The sequence below is a fragment of the Hyla sarda genome, chromosome 3, assembly GCF_029499605.1.
Source record: "Hyla sarda isolate aHylSar1 chromosome 3, aHylSar1.hap1, whole genome shotgun sequence".
NCBI lineage: Eukaryota > Metazoa > Chordata > Amphibia > Anura > Hylidae > Hyla > Hyla sarda.
Genome location: NC_079191.1, coordinates 15634160 through 15655831, shown reverse-complemented (window position 1 = coordinate 15655831; position 21672 = coordinate 15634160). Strand labels below are relative to the sequence as shown.

At 40.4% G+C, this 21672-nt stretch overlaps 1 protein-coding gene across 1 annotated transcript in view; it reads right to left on the bottom strand.

Moving 5' to 3' along the window:
- Window positions 1–2841: 2841 nt before the first annotated feature.
- The window catches only part of ZNF395 (zinc finger protein 395), a gene marked incomplete in the record, with an annotated part of 37175 nt that continues 18344 nt past the window's right edge, over window positions 2842–21672 (bottom strand). Inside the window, 6 exon segments of the mRNA XM_056563804.1 lie at window positions 2842–8180; window positions 11096–11199; window positions 15071–15163; window positions 15352–15610; window positions 16843–16943; window positions 17026–17261. Of these exon segments, the coding sequence (XP_056419779.1) occupies window positions 8069–8180; window positions 11096–11199; window positions 15071–15163; window positions 15352–15610; window positions 16843–16943; window positions 17026–17261 (905 nt within the window).

Sequence of the window (21672 nt, the reverse complement as noted above, 5' to 3'; positions counted from 1 at the left end):
GTTGTTGTGCACACCAGTGCTGCAGCACACAGTCACTGTGTAGTACACCAAAAATTGCACTCTCTCAATCTCTCTCCCTTCCCTATCAGTGCTTCTAGGCTGTATTTGGGCTTGAGTTTAATCACTGCCGTAAAAATCCTTTTCTGTGCAACACACACTGCTGTCTGTCCCTCCCTCTTTCTGCAATAAAAGACTGAAATGACTGGCCACAAGATGACTGCCGATTATATAAGGCTGTGACAGGGGTGGCTGGCTGCTGATAGGCTGCATGCTGCATGTGATTCAGGGTCATCCTGCTGACCCTTGTTCTCGCCTTCACAGGATTCTTTGCCCCATGCCCTCACATGTGGATCCGCCAATTTAGATGCCCTGGAGCCTGGACCGTACTAAATGGAGTATAATGAAGCGATTAGCGTGATCGAATCACGGCGATATTCGCATTCATTGCGAATCAAATTTTTCCTGAAATTTGTAACAAATTCAGACTCGTCAGATTCAATTCGCTCATCTCTAGTCCAGACTATCAAAATATAAGGTAAAAGGGGGTACTCCACCACAAAACATCTTATCCCTTATCTAAAAGGATAAGATGTCTAATCGTGGGGTCCCGCCGCTGGGGACCTCCATTGCAGCACCCCAGTCGTACATGCCGGATGACTGGCGACTACAGTCACGCCCCCTCCCATAGACATGAATTAAAGGGGCGTGGCATAAGGTCACGAACATGGAAGCTCCAAGCTTCCATGTTCCGGACTCTGCTGCTGCCGGCCCAGGGGCTGCGGGGGTCCCCAGCGGCAGGACCCCCGTGATCAGACATCATATGCCCTATGCTTTGGAAAGGGGATAAGATTTTCTGGTGGAGTACCCCTTTAATGATCCCATGTGGTAAAAAAAAAAAAAAAAAAAAACTACTGATTGCGACACCAAAAATTTGCCCTCATACAGCCCAGTATATGGAACAATTAGAAAGTTATAGGGGGGTAGAATAGGACAAATTTAAAACATACTTATTTTGCAAAAAAAAAAAAAAAAAAAAAAAAAAAAAAAAAAAAAAATTATATATATATATATATATATATATATATATATATATATATATATATATATATATATATATTTTTTTTTTTTTTTTTTTTTTTTTTATGTGAGTTTTTTTCTCTTCAAGACAGTACAATAGAAGAACAGTATCTAAAGATGGGGATCATTTTAATCGTATTGACCCACAGAATAAAGAAAACATGTCATTTTTACCATAAATTGTACAGCGTGAAAACATAACGCTCCAAAATTTTCTACATTTCAGTTTTCTTTTCAATTTCCCCACACAAAATTTTTTTGGTTTTGCCGAACATTTTACGGTGAAATGAGTGATTACAAAATATAAAGCGGTCGCGCACAAAACATGCCTCATATGGGTCTGTGGGTGGAAATTTAAGAGTTATGGCTCTTAAAAGGCGAGAAGGAAAACACAAAAATGCTAAAAATATCGACATTCACTTCACACATTCGGACACCATTATTTGAACCAATGAAGACATAAGACATTGAACCTATTATTTAGAAAATATATTTCATATCGCCGCTGTATAAACATACAAGTTCACATTTTTTTCTTGTATTACAATAGAAATAATACTTGGAAGACGGCTGGAAAAAAAAAAATTTCTTTAAACAAAAACAAAAAAAAAAAGTTAAAAATTGGAGGTTACAACATGCACATATACAACATAATCATTATACAAAGTAACAATTTTAACAATTTAAAAAAAAATAATAAATCTCCAGGTTTAAAAACGCTGCTAAGTTGATGAGTTTAGTGTATGTGTATATACAAATAGGTTTATAAAATAAAAATTAAAATTAAAAAAAATGTTTAAAGATGCAGTTTAACTTCAGGCTTCCAATTCTTAAAAATTTACACGTGAAATAAAAATTTGATTCCTCAAATTTACCAAATTTTGCCCATCCGTTGCAATCTAGAATTTGTGCGTTAAATCTGACAAAACGGCACTGTTCAACCTTCCAGAGGCGCCATACATGACACCTGGGTGCGTAGTAGCTGCAATACTACATTGCCGACAGAGGAACACACGGAAACATGCAAAACCTCAAAGCAAAGAGGTTCTGCAGCAGTGTTTCCCAATTAATGTGCTTCCATCCGTTGTGAAACTACAACTCCCAGTACGCCCGAAAGCCTTCGGCTGTAGTTTTGCAAGAGCTAGAAGCAATTGGTTGGGAAACCCAGTTCTAGAGAATTAGAAAAACAGCGCCACCCCTGTCCATGGGTTGAGTATAGTATTGCATCTTAGTTCTGCAGAATTGAATGTGGTGGAGCTGCATTACCAAACAGAACCTGTGGAGTAGTGTGGCGCCGTTTTAGGCTAGTTTCACAATAGCATAATAACCCCCTTTTTTTTTTGCTTGTGTATTACAGCCACAAGTCCCAGCCCGACGACCTTGTAGGACAGCTGTCGTTTGGGTCATCAAGCTGGGACTTACAGCCAGAAGTCCTTAAAGGGGTACTCCGGTGGAAAACTATTTTATTTTTTTTCTAAATCAACTGGTGCCAGAAAGTTAAACAGATTTGTAAATGACTTATTAAAAATTCTTAATCCTTCCAGTACTTATTAGCAGCTATATACTAAAGAGGAAATAATTTTCTTTTTGAATTTATTTTCAGCCACAGTGCTCTCTGCTGACCCCTCTGTCCATGTCAGGAAATTCCTGATATGGAAAGAGGTGTCAGCAGAGAGCACTGTGGTCATGACAGAAAAGAAATCCAAAAAGAAAATACATTTCCTCTTTAGTATACAGCCGCTAATAAGTACTAGAAGGATTAAGATTTTTTTAATAGAAGTAATTTACAAATCTGTTTAACTTTCTGGCACCAGTTGATTTAAAAACAAAAAAATAAAAAATATGTTTTCCACCGGAGCACCCCTTTAAAACCACCAGTCAGGCCAGTTCGTGCGGACATAATTCGGACACAAAAACACAAGTCCGTATTAAGCTAGTGTGACATGGTTTTTATTTTAATCCTGGATTACCCCTTTTTTTTTTTTGCATCTTATTTTTGGATCGGTCCAACATAAAATTCCTATAATGTGTTTAAGATATTAACAGAATAAATTAAATATTACAAATTCAGCCAGGGGAACTATTAAAAAGTAAAAAAAAAAAAAAAAATTTAAAAAAAAGATTTTTCTATAACTTTGTGAAACATTTAAAATTACACTCAAAGCCAACGGGGATCCTGAAGTTTTTGCTAAATAAAAATTAAAAAATTAAAAAATAAGTAAAACTTGAGCTTCTACTTGAGGTCAGAAGTGAAGCTTGACATGGCTTAACCGTAATCTCACAAGGGATCGTGCTCAAAGCTGCCGACACTTACACCTATACAATTTTAATCACTCAATCCGAAATATAGGAGGGAAAAAAAATAATATTTATATTTAAAAATTTGGGAAAGAATAGGTTGCAGGTCTTTCAGCAATACAAAAGCTGCCGAAAAAATATTATTTGAATTTAAAACCAAAAAAATTTGCACTTGACTAAAAGAAGAAATCAGATTTTTTTTTAATTTACAAAAAATGTCAGTCTCATTTACATGGAACAGCTGAGGTCCTAAGGGAACACCAAAATACACCAAACCTCATTGCAGTTGTAGGACTCGAGCATGCCAAATTTTTTCTTAAAGGGGTATTCCAGGAAAAAAAAATGATTAGTATTTTTTTTCTTTATATCAACTGGCTCCAGAAAGTTAAATAGATTGGTAAATTGCTTCTATTAAAAAATCTTAATCCTTCCAGTACTTCTGAGCTGCTGAAGTGGAGTTGTTCTTTTCTGTCTAAGTGCTCTCTGATGACATCTGTCTCGGGAACCGCCCAGTTTAGAAGCAAATCCCCATAGCAAACCTCTTCTACTCTGTGCAGTTCCTGAGACAAGCAGAGAGCACTGTTGCCAGACAGAAAACAACAACTCAACTTCAGCAGCTAATAGATTTGTAAATTGCTTCTATTAAAAAAAAATCTTAATCCTTTTTAGCTGCTGAAGTTGAGTTGTTGTTTTCTGTCTGGCAACAGTGCTCTCTGCTGACATCTCTGCTTGTCTCGGGAACTGCACAGAGTAGAAGAGGTTTGCTATGGGGATTTGCTTCTAAACTGGGCGTTTCCCGAGACAGGTGTCATCAGAGAGCACTTAGACAGAAAAGAACAACTCAACTTCAGCAGCTCATAAGTACTGAAAGGATTACGATTTCTTGATAGAAGTAATTTACAAATCTGTTTAACTTTCTGGAGCCAGTTGAGAGATTATATATATATATCTATATCTATATATATCTATATCTATATATATCATTTTTTCATGGATAACCCCTTTAAGTTGCCATATCACCAGAATTAAAAATAAAAAAATTCAGAGAAGAAAAAGTTATATCACATTTGTAGGATGCAGGGCAATTGGGGGGAAAAAATAAAATAAAAAAGACTTGGCCCCAGCCAGTATGTAAAAATTTCGAAAATAAAAAAAATGGAAAAACTCTGAAGGTTGGTTTCAGCATTGAAATTCTTCTGTTTTGAAATTGTGAAATTTTGAAAACAGCTTCGATGATAAATGATCTGAATTGAGTAAATAAAATGTAAAAAAAAAATATAAAAAAATTAAAACTATTACAGGATACAGAAATAAAAAAAATATATATATTAAAATTCTAAATTTTGCAGTAGGTTATGGGCAGTTTGGAGTGTAAAAATGTAAAGAGCAAAAGAGATTAACACCCCAACATGGAGTGTGCCAGTCAACGGATTTTGCGGGGTTAAAAAAATAAATAAAAAAAATAAACCGTGACAGATCCTATACAGAACTAAACAATCACATCTCAAGTCCAATGACCAGGGTATAAAGCAGCGTTCTTCAAGCACTGTGTCTTCAGCTGTTGAAAAACTACAACTCCCAGCATGCCCGGACAGCCGAAGGCTGTCCGGGCATGCTGGGAGTTGTAGTTTTGCAACAGCTGAAGGTCCACTGTTTGGGAAAACACTAAACACAGAGGTTCAGCTTATTTTAGGGATACCTCATCCTTGGGTCCGAGTGGTTTGATCGAGTTACGTAGAATATGCTACAAAAACGGCATTAAAAAGAGGTTATAAAGAAAAAAAAAAACTTACAAAAAAAACCTTTTTTTTTCTTTATTTTGCGCATAAACAGCACCACCCCTGTCCTCAGGTTGTGAGTTATATTACAACTTGGTTCCATTCACTTCACTAAGACCAAGATGCAATACCACACACAACCTGAGGACAGCGGTGGCGCTATTTCATATTGAAAAAAAATAAAAAATAAAAAATGTTTTTCTATTTCTGGATAACCCCTTTTCATATAGCTTCATTACACTAGCTCCAAAGAAGCAAAAACAATTAAAAAAATATAAAATAGAATTTTTTTTTTTTTTTTTTTTGGGATTGCTACATATGTATTCATAAAATAGTCTTTTTTTTTTTTCCAGTCTAGGCCAGACGCAGCGTCATGCAGTCAGCAGCATTTTATAGAAGGGGGTTATCATTCACTCTCCGTTTTATACTTTATATTTCGTATAAAAAAAAGCAAAAAATTTCTGATCCTGCCAACTTTTTTGTGCAAAAGCTCAGCTATGAAATGCGAAATCCTAACTATACAGATACATTCACATTAATAAGAAATATAAAGATACACAATGACATGAAACCAAAAAAATAAAAATAAAAATCTAATCTTTAAAAAGGTGCATTGAGGCTCTAAGGACCAATCCTTCTCAAAGCTGGGGGGGGGGGGGAGGGGGGGTCACATACTTTCATCCTGTTGACATTGGGCATGCCATGATTTTTTTTTTTGGCTTCGCCACCGCAGGTAAACCCAACGAAATTGCATTCGTTGACTCCCAAGATGTCCCGTAACATCACATCTCGATAAGTGCTTTTGGGTATCTCAAAAATTTCGGGACACTTAGACAAAACATTTTTTGGACAGCACCTTGAAGAAATGGTCCGAGCCGAAATGTATTTAATTTTTTTTTTTAAACTTTGAACCTGCACAAAAATGGAGGAGAATCAAAAATAGGAAGTCCACAGAATTCTCGAAGGAGACTCATGAATGGCCCAAAGCAACGTACAGAACGAGTTTTTGGGTCAGAAGACCGATCCTTGGGCACAGAGAGTGCTTGAATACAGTGTCCATCAGGGTTCCTCAATGGTTCTTAAGAAGCTCCAACACTTCCCGATTTGAGGATATCCTACCAGGGTAATGTTTAGACAAGGAGGGATTCCTAAAAAATAATAAATCATGGCCTGTTGGACGCCCTTGAGGAACAGGGGTCTAGATGACCTAAGGAGGCCACAGTACTGCCCAAGTTCTCCAGACGATGGACAACACACCTTCTAAAAAGGATCATGTTCTCGAGACTATGTCATACTTGCCGCACCACCTTACAGATTTCTCTGCTGAATACTGGAATGTCTCACGTTGCACCATCACAATAAAGAGCACCAAGATGGGTTATTTTGCCGGTCAAACCATCTTTTCAAAAACAGCCAAGCTGTTGTCCAGAACTAGGAAAAACATGGCTGCTTTCTTCCCATAACAGTGCCGCACCAGTCCGTGGGTTGTGTCTTGTATAACAGTCATGTTTGTCCCCGTCTTTGGACATCACATTTAGGAAGCCTAATATGGCCGGTAAACAAAAAGGGAGACCATAAAACTGGGAGAACCCAACTAGACACCAGCAAAGATGACATTGACCTACTATGGAGCTGGTAGAAGAACTTTCCTCCTCTTTTTTATACTCCATCATTGTTATTTGGACATTGGAAACCATGGGTCAAATAGTTTTTGGACCAAGTTGGGAGTATACAAGAGTTGAAGGCTATTCGAGGGAATTGCTCTTTACTTGGTCCTTTATGATGCCTAACCCAGTGGTGACATATACCCATGTCTCTATGTTCTTGAGGAGATCAGAGACATTTCTCAGACATTCAGTATTAGGCCATCCCGTCTGCCCCAACACCAGAGAGAGGGAAACCACGGTCACCATTTCTTGGCAAGTATACACTTATGGTAAGGATCCTAGACTTTGGGTATCTTTGCCAAGGTTCTTTGGACCTAACAGAGACGCGTGTCGAACATTCAGTATTAGACCCTCCCTTCTACCCCCACTACCAGAGAGAGAGGAGCCACCGTGCTCACCATGCAGGTATCTACCTGTGGCAAGGATCCTGGACTTTGGGTGCATTTGTCAAGGTTCTTTGGACCAAATACTTGAGCTGTTTTTGAAAAACAATGGATAGAACCAACAAAATAAAAGAATGTTTGTGCGCGCAAGCAAGGAGGTACCAATGAAGGAAGGATAGCTGCTCATTGTACACATTGATGTAACCAGTTGGACTGATTAAGAGCACCACATCATGAGATAGTCGTCTCCTCGTGAACTTTTTGTTGCCACTCAAGCAAACCAATGGGCCCTAAGAAAACACCCAAACTTCTAAACAGATGTACAAAATGGCTTCATAGACTCCCCCCACCCCGGACACTAAGAGGCACACACATGGGAACTGGAATTTTTTCTTTGATGGACCCTGTAGGAGTCAAAATGCATCTTTACTGTACATAAAACTTTTTTTGCATTAAAAATCATGTAACAAAATATAAGAACAAGTGTATTGTCGCGGTGTAGGACATTTACAGGTCAATGGCGGTGAAACGGACGCTATGTACAACACGGACGGGTATCTCGATACTGTCGGAAAACTTTTGGAAACTTGTTGAGACGAGGGATTTTTTTTTGAACACTTTGGTCCCTACACGTCCATTTAGCAAAGTTAAAAAAAAATAAAAATCCCTACAGTCTTTAAAAAAAAAAAAAAAATTTAAATCTGTCCAACATTGATGTACAAGGGTTTTGCCATTTACAATTTATACAGTCTTTAGTCATCACCACTCGCTCAGAGATGTTTGGACTCTGGTAGCCTCGAAGCATTGAAGCCAAACACGTCCGCCATCTTGGGAGACGAGCAGGTTCTGCGGGTGGGAAGAGGGTTCAGTCTAGGAACCTCTGACACGCCTTTTTCCACCTACATGCGGTGCACCACTGGTCCCGGTGTTCGATGCCATAGACCTTACGGCATTTCTTGGCTTCACCACGAACTTTCCTTTAAAAATTTTAATAAAAAATAAAATAAAAATGTAGAAAACCCATTTACTATTGAAATATAATAAAAGAATAATAAATTAAGTAAAAATTAAAACTATTCACTATTGGAATAAAAAATAAATAAATAAATAATTACATTTAAATGAATTAAAGGGGTACTCCGGTGAAAACCTTTTTTCTTTTAAATCAACTGGTGGCAGAATGTTAAACATATTTGTAAATTACTTCTATTAAAAAATCTTAATCCTTCCTGTACTTATTAGCTACTGAATACTACAGAGGAAATTCTTTTCTTTTGGAATGGTCTCTGACGACATCACGACCACAGTTCTCTCTGCTGACGTAATAATAATAATAATAATAATAATAACGCTTTATTTATTGTTGTCCTTAGTGGGATTTGAACCCAAGTCCCCAGCACTGCAAGGCAGCAGTGCTAACCACGGAGCCACCATGCTGCCCTTAGCATACATCTGCTATGCACGGTTGCTAAAATGGACAGAGATGTCAGCAGAGAGCACTGTGGTCGTGATGTCATCAGTGTTCCAAAAAGAAAGGAATTTCCTCTGTAGCATTCAGCAGCTAATAAGTACTGGAAGGATTGAGATTTTTTAATAGAAGTAATTTACAAATATGTTTAACTTTCTGCCACCAGTTGATTTAAAAGAAAAAAAGGTTTTCACCGGAGTACCCCTTTAAGAAGCTAAAGAATATAATGCATAAAAAATTATTAGCTTATAACTCCAACAGTTATACATTACAAGAGACAGGTGTTTTCCCTCTTTCAGATGAGAACTAATTTGCATACTTTTTACCCATGGAGCATTGCATCTAAAACTCCTTACATCAAGGGGATCTCATCAATGAGAAGAAGTACTCACCAGAGTCAACTATTACCCTGCTCTGTACTGAAGGACAGGGACCCCAAAATAACGGTCTACAAACGAGACTGGTTTATCCCATATTGTTGGTCATGGTACAAGACTGGTTAAAGGGGTACTCCGCTGCTAGACATCATATCCCCTACCTAAAGGATAGGGGATAAGAGGTCTGATCGCGGGTTTCTGCAGCAGTGGTCGTGACGTCATCAGGGGGCGTGGCTGTGATGTAACGATCATGGCCTCCAGCTCAGAGCGTTCTGAGCAAATTGTTCAGAATGCTGGAGCACCGGAGTACCCCTTTAACCCCTTAAGGACCAGGGGTTTTTCTGTTTTTGCACTTTAATTTTTTCCTCCTTACCTTTAAAAAATCATAACTCTTTCAATTTTGCACCTAAAAATCCATATGATTGCTTATTTTTTGCTCCACCAATTCTACTTTGTAATGACGTTAGTCATTTTACCCAAAAATCTATGATGAAACGGAAAAAAAAATAATAGTGCGACAAAATTGAAGAAACACAATTTTTTTTTTATTTTGGGGGCTTCCGTTTCTACGCAGTACATTTTTCGGTAAAAATGACACCTTATCTTTATTCTGTAGGTCCATACGATTAAAATGATCCCCTACTTATATAGGTTTTATTTTGTCGTACCATCTTCTGACCCCTATAGCGGATCATTTTTTGCGCCGTGTTCTTAAGTTTTTATCGGTACCATTTTTGTATTGATAGGACTTTTTGATCCCTTTTTATTTATTTTTTCATGATATAAAAAGTGACCAAAAATACACTATTTTGGACTTTGGAATTTTTTTGCACGTACGCCATTGACTGTGCGGTTTAATTAATGATATATTTTTTATAATTCGGACATTTCCGCACGCGGCGATACCACATATGTTTATTTTAATTTACACTTTTTTTTTAATGGGAAAAGGGGGGGTGATTCAAACTTTTGTTAGAGAAGGGGTTAAATGATCTTTATAAACTTTTTTTTTTGCAATGTTATAGCTCCCATAGAGGGCTATAACACTGCACACAATGATCTTTTACATTGATCAATGGTTTCTCACAGCTGCTGCACCGCCCCCCAGCATCATGGAATTCTGGTCCCTGCTGTGCAGTGCTTTCAGGTACAGATATGTGCTGTCACAAGCGAGCTCAGCCAATTAGTGTCTGAGCTGTTAAAGGTTAATTGGTTGACTGGGCCTTTGATGTCACACCCACAAACCCCGAAGCGGTGCATAGCAGGGACCGGAGCTCCATTATTCTAGGGGAGAAGCAGGGGTGAGGAAGGTAAGTATGTGTGTGTTTTTTAAATTTTTTATTTTTTTTAATTTAAATTACCCCTTCTGAGCGGGAGCTATAGATGTGTGCGAGTGAGTGTGCGCATGTATATCTCTATCTATATCACTATAGTGTATATCTATATAGTCCCCAAAGAGAGCAGCAGAGTGCCGGCTGCTTAAGGACCCCGGTCCAAACAATGTACAAACGAATGGGCAGCAGCACTCCAATATTGTGAAAAATGGTGGTCTTTATTTAGATATCAACGTGCGCGACGTTTCGGCTTGCCGAAACGTCGCGCACGTTGATGTCTGAATAAAGACCACCATTTTTCACAATATTGGAGTGCTGCTGCCCATTTGTTTATATATCTATATTCCTGAGCAAAAATGTAAATGCAGGTTACAGGTTATATTGTCATAGTAAAGCCTAAATTTGCCAGAAATAAAATAAAAAAAAAATTATATATATAATATATAATATATAAATATATATAAATATATAAATATATATATATAAATATATAAATATATATATATATATATAAATATATAAATATATATATAAATATATATAGTGCCAAAAGACCCCCCACGATCTTGGTGCAGCCCCTGGCATTTGGTGCCAGGCGATGCTCCCGAGACGTGATGGCCGCGCCCCATCCTCTTTGGATAGGGGATAAGATTTCTAAGGCCGGAATACCCCTTGTATTCTTTGGTTTTAGAGAATTCTGCGGAGGAACCTACCTGTTCCCATTAGACGCCCGGGGTGGTGAGGCCACGATCAGCTGGGACTTTATGGATGGAGTCTGTTGTTGCTGTTCGCTGAAACTGAGCGACCGGCTTCTGATCTGCAAGAAAAGAGCGGAACTTGTTGAGTCTCAGAAAGGATTGCAATACACCTGAACGACCTATAGAGGGCTCCACATATGGTGGTCACATTGATTCGGGGACCCTGCCCACTAAGCAAAACTGCATTGTTGACTAAGGTGCAAACAATGGCTTAGATTAACTATAACCGAGTGGTGAAAAGTCACATTCGTCATTTATTTTGGCGCAAATTGTGGTTCATTTGCAATAGTTAATCCAGGTCATTGGCTAAAATATACATAATAAAGATAACACTAGGCACAAAAATTTGCAGTAATTACATTCAGTTTAATGTCTCGTAGCTGAGGATTTATTACAAAAGTATCCGAACTAGACAACCCTCTACATAAATAATTTATAAATATAAATACATAAACTATATTATATTATTAATTATAATATTATATATATATATTAATTATATACATATATACACACACACACAAAAACAATATACGACCACATATACACACACAAATAGTGTGGAGTCCAGCCTATACAGTCAGCTACAATGTATCAGTGCAGGAAAAAATATATAATATAATTATATAATATTTTACTATATCTTATATAATATATATGATATAATATAATATCTCATATATTATATAATATTTAATATAATATATATAATTTTTTTCCCTGCACTGATACATTGTTGCTGACTGTATAGGCTGGACTCCACACTATTTGTGTGTATATGTGGAGATGGAGATAGATATAGAGATAGATATATATATATACATATACATACATACACATATATACATACATACACATACATATACATACATACACATATATACATACATACACATACATATACATATATACACACATACATACACACTGCTCAAAAAAATTGATGGAAACACTAAGATAACACGTCCTAGATCTGAATGAATGAACTAATCGTAGGAAATACTTTCGTCTTTACATAGTTGAATGCGCCGACAACAAAATCACACAAAAATTATCAATGGAAATGAAATGTATCAACCCATGGAGGTCTGGATATGGAGTCACACTCAAAATCACAGTGGAAAACCCCACTACAGGCTGATCCAACTTTATGTAATGTCCTTATACAAGTCCCAATGAGGCTCAGTAGTGTGTGTGGCCTCCACGTGCCCGTATGACCTCCCTACAACGCCTGGGCATGATCCTGATGAGGTGGAGGATGGTCTCCTGGGGGATGTCCTCCCAGACCTGGACTAAAGCATCCTCCAACTCCTGGACAGTCTGGTGGATGGAGCGAGACGTCCCAGATGTGCTCAATCGGATTCAGGGGAACGGGCGGCCAGTCCATAGCATCAATGCCTTCCTCTTGTAGGAACTGCTGACACACTCCAGTCACGAGGTCTAGCATTGTCTTGTATTAAGAGGAACCCAGGGCCAACGGCACCAGCATATGGTCTCACAAGGGGTCTGAGGATCTCATCTCGGTACCTAATAGCGGTAAGGCTACCTCTGGCAAGCACATGGAGGGCTGTGCGGCCCCCCAAAGAAATGCCACCCCACACCATTACTGACCCACCGCCAAACCGGTCATGCTGGAGAATGTTGCAAGCAGCAGAACGTTCTCCACGGCATCTCCAGACTCTGTCACATCTGTCACATGTGCTCAGTGTGAACCTGCTTTCATCTGTGAAGAGCACAGGGCACCAGTGGCGAATTTGCCAATCTTGGTGTTCTCTGGCAAATGCCAAACGTCCTGCACGGTGTTGGGCTGTAAGCACAACCCCCATCTGTGGATGTCGGGCCCTCATACCACCCTCATGGAGTCTGTTTCTGACTGTTTGAGTGGACACATGCACATTTGTGTCCTGCTGGAGGTCATTTTGCAGGGCTCTGGCAGTGCTCCTCCTGCTCCTCCTTGCACAAAGGCGGAGGTAGCGGTCCTGCTGCTGGGTTGTTGCCCTCCTACAACCTCCTCCATGTCTCCTGATGTACTGGCCTGTCTCCTGGTAGCGCCTCCATGCTCTGGACACTACGCTGACAGACACAGAAAACCTTCTTGCCACAGCTTGCATTGATGTGCCATCCTGGATGAGCTGCACTACCTGAGCCACTTGTGTGGGTTGTAGACTCCGTCTCATGCTACCACTAGAGTGAAAGCACTGCCAACATTCAAAAAAGTGACCAAAACATCAGCCAGGAAGCATAAGAACTGAGAAGTGGTCTGTGGTCACCACCTGCAAAAAACACTCCTTTATTGGGGGTGTCTTGCTCATTGCCTATAATTTTCACCTGTTGTCTGTTCCATGTGAAATTGATTGTCAATCAGTGTTCTTCCTGAGTGGACAGTGGGATTTCACAGAAGTGTCAGTGATTTGGAGTCACATTGTGTTGTGTAAGTGTTTCCTTTATTTTTTTGATCAGAGTGTGTACGTGTGTCTCTAAAATAAATGTATATATATATATATATATATATATATATATATATATATACATACACACATATACACACAATTTGGGGGAGATTTATCAAAACATGTGTAAAGGAGAAGTTGCCCAGTTGCCCATAGCAACCAATCAGATCACTACTTTCATTTTGCAGAGGCCTTGTTAAAAATGAAAGAAGTGATCTGATTGGTTGCTATGGGCAACTTTTCCTCTGGACAAGTTTTGATAAGTCTCCCCCAATGTATATGTGTATGTGTATATGTGTGTATATATGTGTATGTATGTATGTATGTGTATGTATATATGTGTGTGTATGTATGTGTATGTATGTATGTGTGTGTGTATGTATGTGTGTGTGTATATATGTGTGTGTGTATATATGTGTGTGTGTATATATGTGTGTGTGTATATATGTATATATGTGTATGTATGTGTGTGTGTATATATGTGTATGTATGTATGTGTGTATGTGTGTATATATGTATGTGTGTATGTATGTATGTGTGTGTGTATGTATGTGTATATATGTGTGTGTGTATATATGTGTGTGCGTGTATATATGTGTGCGTGTATATATGTGTGTGTGTATATAAGTGTGTGTGTATATATGTGTGTGTATATATGTGTGTGTGTATATATGTGTATATATATATGTGTGTGTATGTATGTGTGTAACTTCCAAACGGCTAGAGATATTTCCATAATACTTTGTCACATGTTACTTATATGTTAAATAAAAATATAATCGTTAAATTAAACCCTAACCTGCCCCTATACGTGAAGGACGGGGTTTTTTGTTTCAAGTCCCATGCAAGTATATAGGACTTCCGGTGCCTTACTCCACAAGCTCCGCTCTGCATCTCCTGGTGAATGTGTTAATCCGGCTGGTAAGCCACACCCCAACTCACAAAGACACACCCACCTTTTAGGCCACACCCCTTTTATTTTCATCTTACAATATCTTTACCACAACGCAGCCGGATATGAGGATTAGATATGGGGACGGGATATGGGGACAAAAGCTTCCTCCTTTGTTGCTTTTCCCCCACAAGGATAAGGTAGGAAAAACCAGGCAGTGCCGGGTACTCAGCTAATATAAATATAAATATAAATATAAATATAAATATAATATATATATATATATATATATATATATATATATGTTTAATTTTTAATAATATTAGACTGTATATGTTGGACCCCACTGATATATTTTAACAAAATCAGGAAATCTGCAGACCCCACTAAAGAACCACTGGAGCGTTGTTTCCCCATCAGGGTGCCTCCAGCTGTTGCAAAACTACAACTCCCAGAATTCCTGGACAGCCGAAGGACATGCTGGGAGTTGTAGTTTTGCAACAGCTGGTTATACCATGAATAAAAGCCATAACAGGGACAAAATAATAAGCAGAACAGGATAAACAAGATAACAGCCATAATACTCACTGGAGAGAGGGCAGGAAGCGTAGTGGGAGCAGCGGCCCAGCTTATACTGGTGAAGATGTGGGGGGACACTGGGATCTGGATGGAAGGCAGCGCCTGGTGGGGAGAAACAAAACACTGAATAAATGAGAAGGAAGATGAAGGAAGACACGAGCAGTTCTGTGTAACCAAAAGCTTTAATGCTAAACGGTTCCTTCAGAGCTGCAATCCTAATTCTGCAATCGGTTACAGAGAAACAGACAAAAGCAGGTGATAAAACCCCATCTTACTGGTTGGGCACTTACCTGGTAGGCATGGTCAGCCTGGATATGCCAGAAGGAGCCCGGGGCGGACTGACTGAGAGCGCTGGGCACTGGAGACTCCAGAGAGGGCACCTCTAATGCCAGCGTCTCCGGCCGGGGTGTCACAGGCTGAATGAGGAGGGGGGCGGTAGCGGTGCTGGGGCTCCTTGGGGTGCTCTCCACCTCGGATTCCTCCTTCATTTGGATTTCGGTGTAGTAGAAATCCTCTTCTCTCTTACGCTGATCAGTATCCATCCCATCCCTGAGGAGAAACAAAGGCTCAGTCACCAGGAGCAGAAACTGGACTCAACAGGAACTCACTATTCTGCTGGTGAGGTCACTGTGTACATACATTACATTACTTATCCTGTACTGATCCGGAGTTATATCCTGTATTATACCGCAGCGCTGTACTTACTATTCTGCTGGTGGGGTCACTGTGTACATACATTACATTACTTATCCTGTACTGATCCTGAGTTATATCCTGTATTATACTCCAGAGCTGTACTCACTATTCTGCTGGTGAGGTCACTGTGTACATACATTACATTACTTATCCTGTACTGATCCTGAGTTATATCCTGTATTATACCGCAGAGCTGTACTCACTATTCTGCTGGTGAAGTCACTTTGTATATACATTACATTACTTATCCTGTACTGATCCTGAGTTATATCCTGTATTATACTCTAGAGCTGTACTCACTATTCTGCTGGTGAAGTCACTGTGTACATACATTGTATTACTTAGCCTGTGTTATATCCTGTATTATACTCCAGAGCTGTACTCACTATTCTGCTGGTGGGGTCACTGTGTACATACATTACATTACTTATCCTGTACTGATCCTGAGTTATATCCTATATTATACTCCAGAGCTGTACTCACTATTCTGCTGGTGAGGTCACTGTGTACATACATTATATTACTTATCCTGTACTGATCCTGAGTAATATCCTGTATTATACTCCAGAGCTGTACTCACTATTCTGCTGGTGAGGTCACTGTGTACATACATTACATTACTTATCCTGTACTGATCCTGAGTTATATCCTGTATTATACCGCAGAGCTGTACTCACTATTCTGCTGGTGAAGTCACTTTGTATATACATTACATTACTTATCCTGTACTGATCCTGAGTTATATCCTGTATTATACTCTAGAGCTGTACTCACTATTCTGCTGGTGAAGTCACTGTGTACATACATTGTATTACTTAGCCTGTGTTATATCCTGTATTATACTCCAGAGCTGTACTCACTATTCTGCTGGTGGGGTCACTGTGTACATACATTACATTACTTATCCTGTACTGATCCTGAGTAATATCCTATATTATACTCCAGAGCTGTACTCACTATTCTGCTGGTGAGGTCACTGTGTACATACATTACATTACTTATCCTGTACTGATCCTGAGTTATATCCAGAGCTGTACTCGCTATTCTGCTGGTGGGGTCACAGGAGGGTCAGATATTATACTTACCCCAGGTGCTGGGTCTTTACATGGCGTTTGATGCCCACAATGGAGCGCAGCAGTTTCCCGCAGTTTGGCCACAGACACTTGTACATCACCTTCACAGAGTTCTGGAAGATACAACAATCAGTCAATGGAGAATATGAGACCTAGAGGGGCACTGAGGTATCGCGGGGGCACTCCGGGCTTTACCTTCCTCTTCCGAGGGGCTGGTTCGTCTAGGATGAAGGGGTCGGGGTCCGTTTCGAATCCTTCATCCACGTGTGAAGCGCTGAACCCCTCACTTGTGTACTTGGGGCTGGCTTCGGTGTGAGGAGGGGAGGGGGTGGAGGCAGCGCCCTCTGCGCTCCAGTGTCCGCTGGTGGTGCTGCTGCCGCTGTCAGACACGTCGCCGCTTTCCTTCCATAAGTCACAGGTAACTTGTGGGGCTGAGAATTAAAAATAAATAAATTATATCTATATATAAAAGAAAAATAGCAGCACACCGGTCCTTAGGTGAAAAAATGTGGTCTTTATTCACCCATCATCAGAGGCGATGTTTCGGCTGCCATCGTCAATGGCCGGACAATGGTTGCAAGAGGCAGCCGAAACGTCGCCTCTGATGATGGGTGAATAAAGACCACATTTTTTCACCTAAGGACCTGTGTGCTGTTATTTTTCTTTTTTCAAAATTTTTTAGACTTTCACATTGGGAGCAAGTCCAACATAGCCAGCACCAGAAGATCCTCTTTCCAGTGCTGCCCATATTTGTCTTTTTTTAATATTATATATATATATATATATATATATATATATATATATATATATATATATATATATATATATATATATATATATATATATATATATATATATATATATATATACACATACACACACACACATATATATATATATATACACATACATATATATACACACACAGTGGTTCCTCAAGTTACAATATTAATTGGTTCCAGGACGACCATTGTATGTTGGGACCATTGTATGTTGAGACCAGAACTCTATGGAAACCTGGTAATTGGTTTTGAAGTCCCAAAATAGGAAAAAGTGAGGATTAAAGAAAAATAAGTAGATAAATAATATAGATAAAGCAAATCCTTACATATAAAAGTAATAAAGATCTGCTGGGAGCTGTAATCACTGTCTATGTCAGTGTTTCCCAACCAGGGTGCCTCCAGCTTTTGCAAAACTACAACTCCCAGCATGCCCGGACAGCCGTTGGCTGTCCGGGCATGCTGAGAGTTGTAGTTTTGCAACAGCTGGAGGCACCCTGGTTGGGAAAACATGGTTTATGTAGAGGACAGGAGCTTCTTCAGGGTCCTATACAGTACACACATTGTCCCAAATGGAGTCGCCCCTTACTTGGTGTCCAAAGGAGCAGCTAACCCTGGCATAGGTAAAGAGTAGTACAGAACATGTAATACCTCCCTGTACTGTAGGGGGCGCTACCAGACACCAGTCAGTGCATACACTTCAGTAATACAGGTAAGGAGTACAGAACATGTAATACCACCCTGTACTGTAGGGGGCGCTACCAGACACCAGTCAGTGCATACACTTCAGTAATACAGGTGATTTACCAGTAAAATGCCCATTCTGATTGGTCAGTTTCTCCAGTTGCGACACGTTTCACAGATCTGGACTGTCCGTACATTGTATGTTGAGGCTGGTTTCAAGTTACAATGGTCCAGTAAAGACCATTGTATGTTGAAACTATTGTATGTTGAGGCCATTGTAAGTTGAGGGATCACTGTCTATATACATATACACACACACACACACTTAAAATAAAAGTTTTAATAAGTTGCAAAAAATAAAAATTTTAAATTCATGAAATTCTTTGTGGTCAGTGAACAGAAACTGTTGTTACATTTGTATTTAGCCTAGGCCAATGGTCTCTACACTGTGGACCTTCAGCTCTTGCAAAACTACAACTCCCAGCATGTTGGACTATATAGTAGTATATAGTAAAGGTCAGTGTTTCCCAACCAGGGGTGCCTCCAGCTGTTACAAAACTACAACTCCCAGCATGTTGGACTATATAGTAGTATATAGTATAGGTCAGTGTTTCCCAACCAGGGGTGCCTCCAGCTGTTGCAAAACTACAACTCCCAGCATGTTGGACTATATAGTAGTGTATAGTATAGGTCAGTGTTTCCCAACCAGGGTGCCGCCAGCTGTTACAAAACTACAACTCCCAGCATGCCCGGACAGCCGTTGGCTGTCCGGGCATGCTGGGAGATGTAGTTTTGCAACAGCTGAGGGTCCACAGTTTGGAGACCACAGCAAACCCTCAGCTGTGGAAAGTGTTTGACCAGTACAGGTTTTCCAATCTCTAAAACAGGAAAACTATAATTCAACCTACAGTACGCGAAGACCTTGAAAATATTAATAGCGGTTTTGATAATTAACCTCTTAATGGCCGCAGTTTTACGGCACTTGCAGTCATTGCATATAGAGTGAGAGCTCAGAAGCCAGGGCGGCTTTATACTCGGCAGATGTTGGCTGGATATTACTTTAGTCCCATCCCGGCAGTTTAACCCTCTACATGCTGTGACGGAACCTTCCAGGGGTCCTATCAGCATCCCTATGATACAATCGTGGGGTGCCAATCGGTATAGCAGCTGGTAGCCTTCTGACTGTACATCTTGTGCAGTCTGTACTAAAAGATCTCAGATTTTACAGTTCACTGATATTCAGAAGCCCCCTTAATATATATATATACACACACACTAGCTGAGTACCCGGCACTGCCCGTTTTTTTCCTACCTTATCCTCATGGGGAGGAAAAGAAACATAGAAGGAAGCTTTTGTACTCATTTCCCATCCTTAAATCCAGACCAAATATCCCGTCCCCATATCCCGGGTCCCAGGTGGGGCTGTGTTGTGGTAAAGATATTGTAAACTGAAAACAAAAGGGGTGTGGCTTAAAGGGTGGGCGTGTCTTTGCAATATGGGGCATGGAATGCAGGGAGGGTGTGGCTTGTCAGCCAGACTGACACATTCACCAGGAGATGCAGAGCGGAGCTTGTGGAGTAAGGTACTGGAAGTCCTATATACTTGCATGGGACTTGAAACAAAAACCCCATCCCTAACATACAGGGGTATGTTAGGGGTTAATTTAACTATTATATATTTTTATTTAACAAATAAGTAACATGTGACCAAGTATAAGCGAAATATCTCCAGCCGTACGGAAGTTATGCAATAACAGATTTCTCATAGACTTGCATTGGACTTTAAACAAAAATCCCGACTCTCACAAATAAGGGTAGGTTAGGGTTAAATTACCTATCCTATATTTTTAGTGGACATACAAGTAACATGTGACCAAGTATTTCTCACAGAAAAGGATTGCAGTAACACATGTTTTGCTATACACATGTTTATTCCCTTTGTGTGTATTGGAACTAAACCAAAAAAGGAGGAAAAAAAGCAAATTGGACATAATGTCACCAAACTCCAAAAATGGTCCGGACAAAATTATTGGCCCCTTAACTTAATATTTGGTTGCACACCCTTTGGAAATAATTACTGAAATCAGTGTCTTCCTATAACCATCAATAAGCTTCTTACACCTCTCAGCCGGAATGTTGGACCACTCTTCCTTTACAAACTGCTCCAGGTCTCTTATTGGACGGCGCCTTTTCCCAACAGTAATTATAAGATCTCTCCACAGGTGATCAATGGGATTTAGATCTGGACTCATTGCTGACACTTCAGAACTCTCCAGCGCTTTGTTGTCATCCATTTCTGGGGGCTTTTTGACGTATGTTTGGGTTCATTGTCCTGCTGGAAGACCCAAGATCTCGGACACAAACCCAGCTTTCTGACACTGGGCTGTACAGTGCGACCCAAAATCCATTGGTAATCCTCAGATTTCATGATGTCTTGTACACATTCAAGGTCCCCAGTGCCAGAGGCAGCAAAACAACCCAAAACATTGACCTCCACCATATGTCACTGTAGGTCCTGTGTTCTTTTCTCTGTAGGCCTCATTCTGTTTTCGGTAAACAGTAGAATGATTGGCTTTACCAAAAAGCTCTATCTTGGTCTCATCTGCCCACAAGATGTTTGCCCAGAAGGATTTTGGTTACTCAAGTTCATTTTGGCAAAATGTAATATTGCTTTTTTATGTCTCTGTGTCAGCAGTGGGGGTCCTCCCGGGTCTCCTCCATAGTGGGGTCCTCCCGGGTCTCCTCCATAGTGGGGTCCTCCCGGGTCTCCTCCATAGTGGGGTCCTCCCGGGTCTCCTCCATAGTGGGGTCCTCCCGGGTCTCCTCCATAGTGGGGTCCTCCCGGGTCTCCTCCATAGTGGGGTCCTCCCGGGTCTCCTCCATAGTGGGGTCCTCCCGGGTCTCCTCCATAGTGGGGTCCTCCCGGGTCTCCTCCATAGTGGGGTCCTCCCGGGTCTCCTCCATAGTGGGGTCCTCCCGGGTCTCCTCCATAGTGGGGTCCTCCCGGGTCTCCTCCATAGTGGGGTCCTCCCGGGTCTCCTCCATAGTGGGGTCCTCCCGGGTCTCCTCCATAGTGGGGTCCTCCCGGGTCTCCTCCATAGTGGGGGGTCCTCCCGGGTCTCCTCCATAGTGGGGGTCCTCCCGGGTCTCCTCCATGGTGGGGGTCCTTCCGGGTCTCCTCCATGGTGGGGTCCTCCTGGGTCTCCTCCATAGCGTTTTATTTCATTTAAATGTCGATGGATAGTTCGCGCTGACACTAATGCTCCCTGAGCCTGCAGGACAGCTTGAATATCTTAGGAACTTGTTTGAGGCTGCTTATCCACCATCCGGACTGTCCTGCCTTGACACATTTCCTCAGTTTTTCTCTTCCGTCCACGCC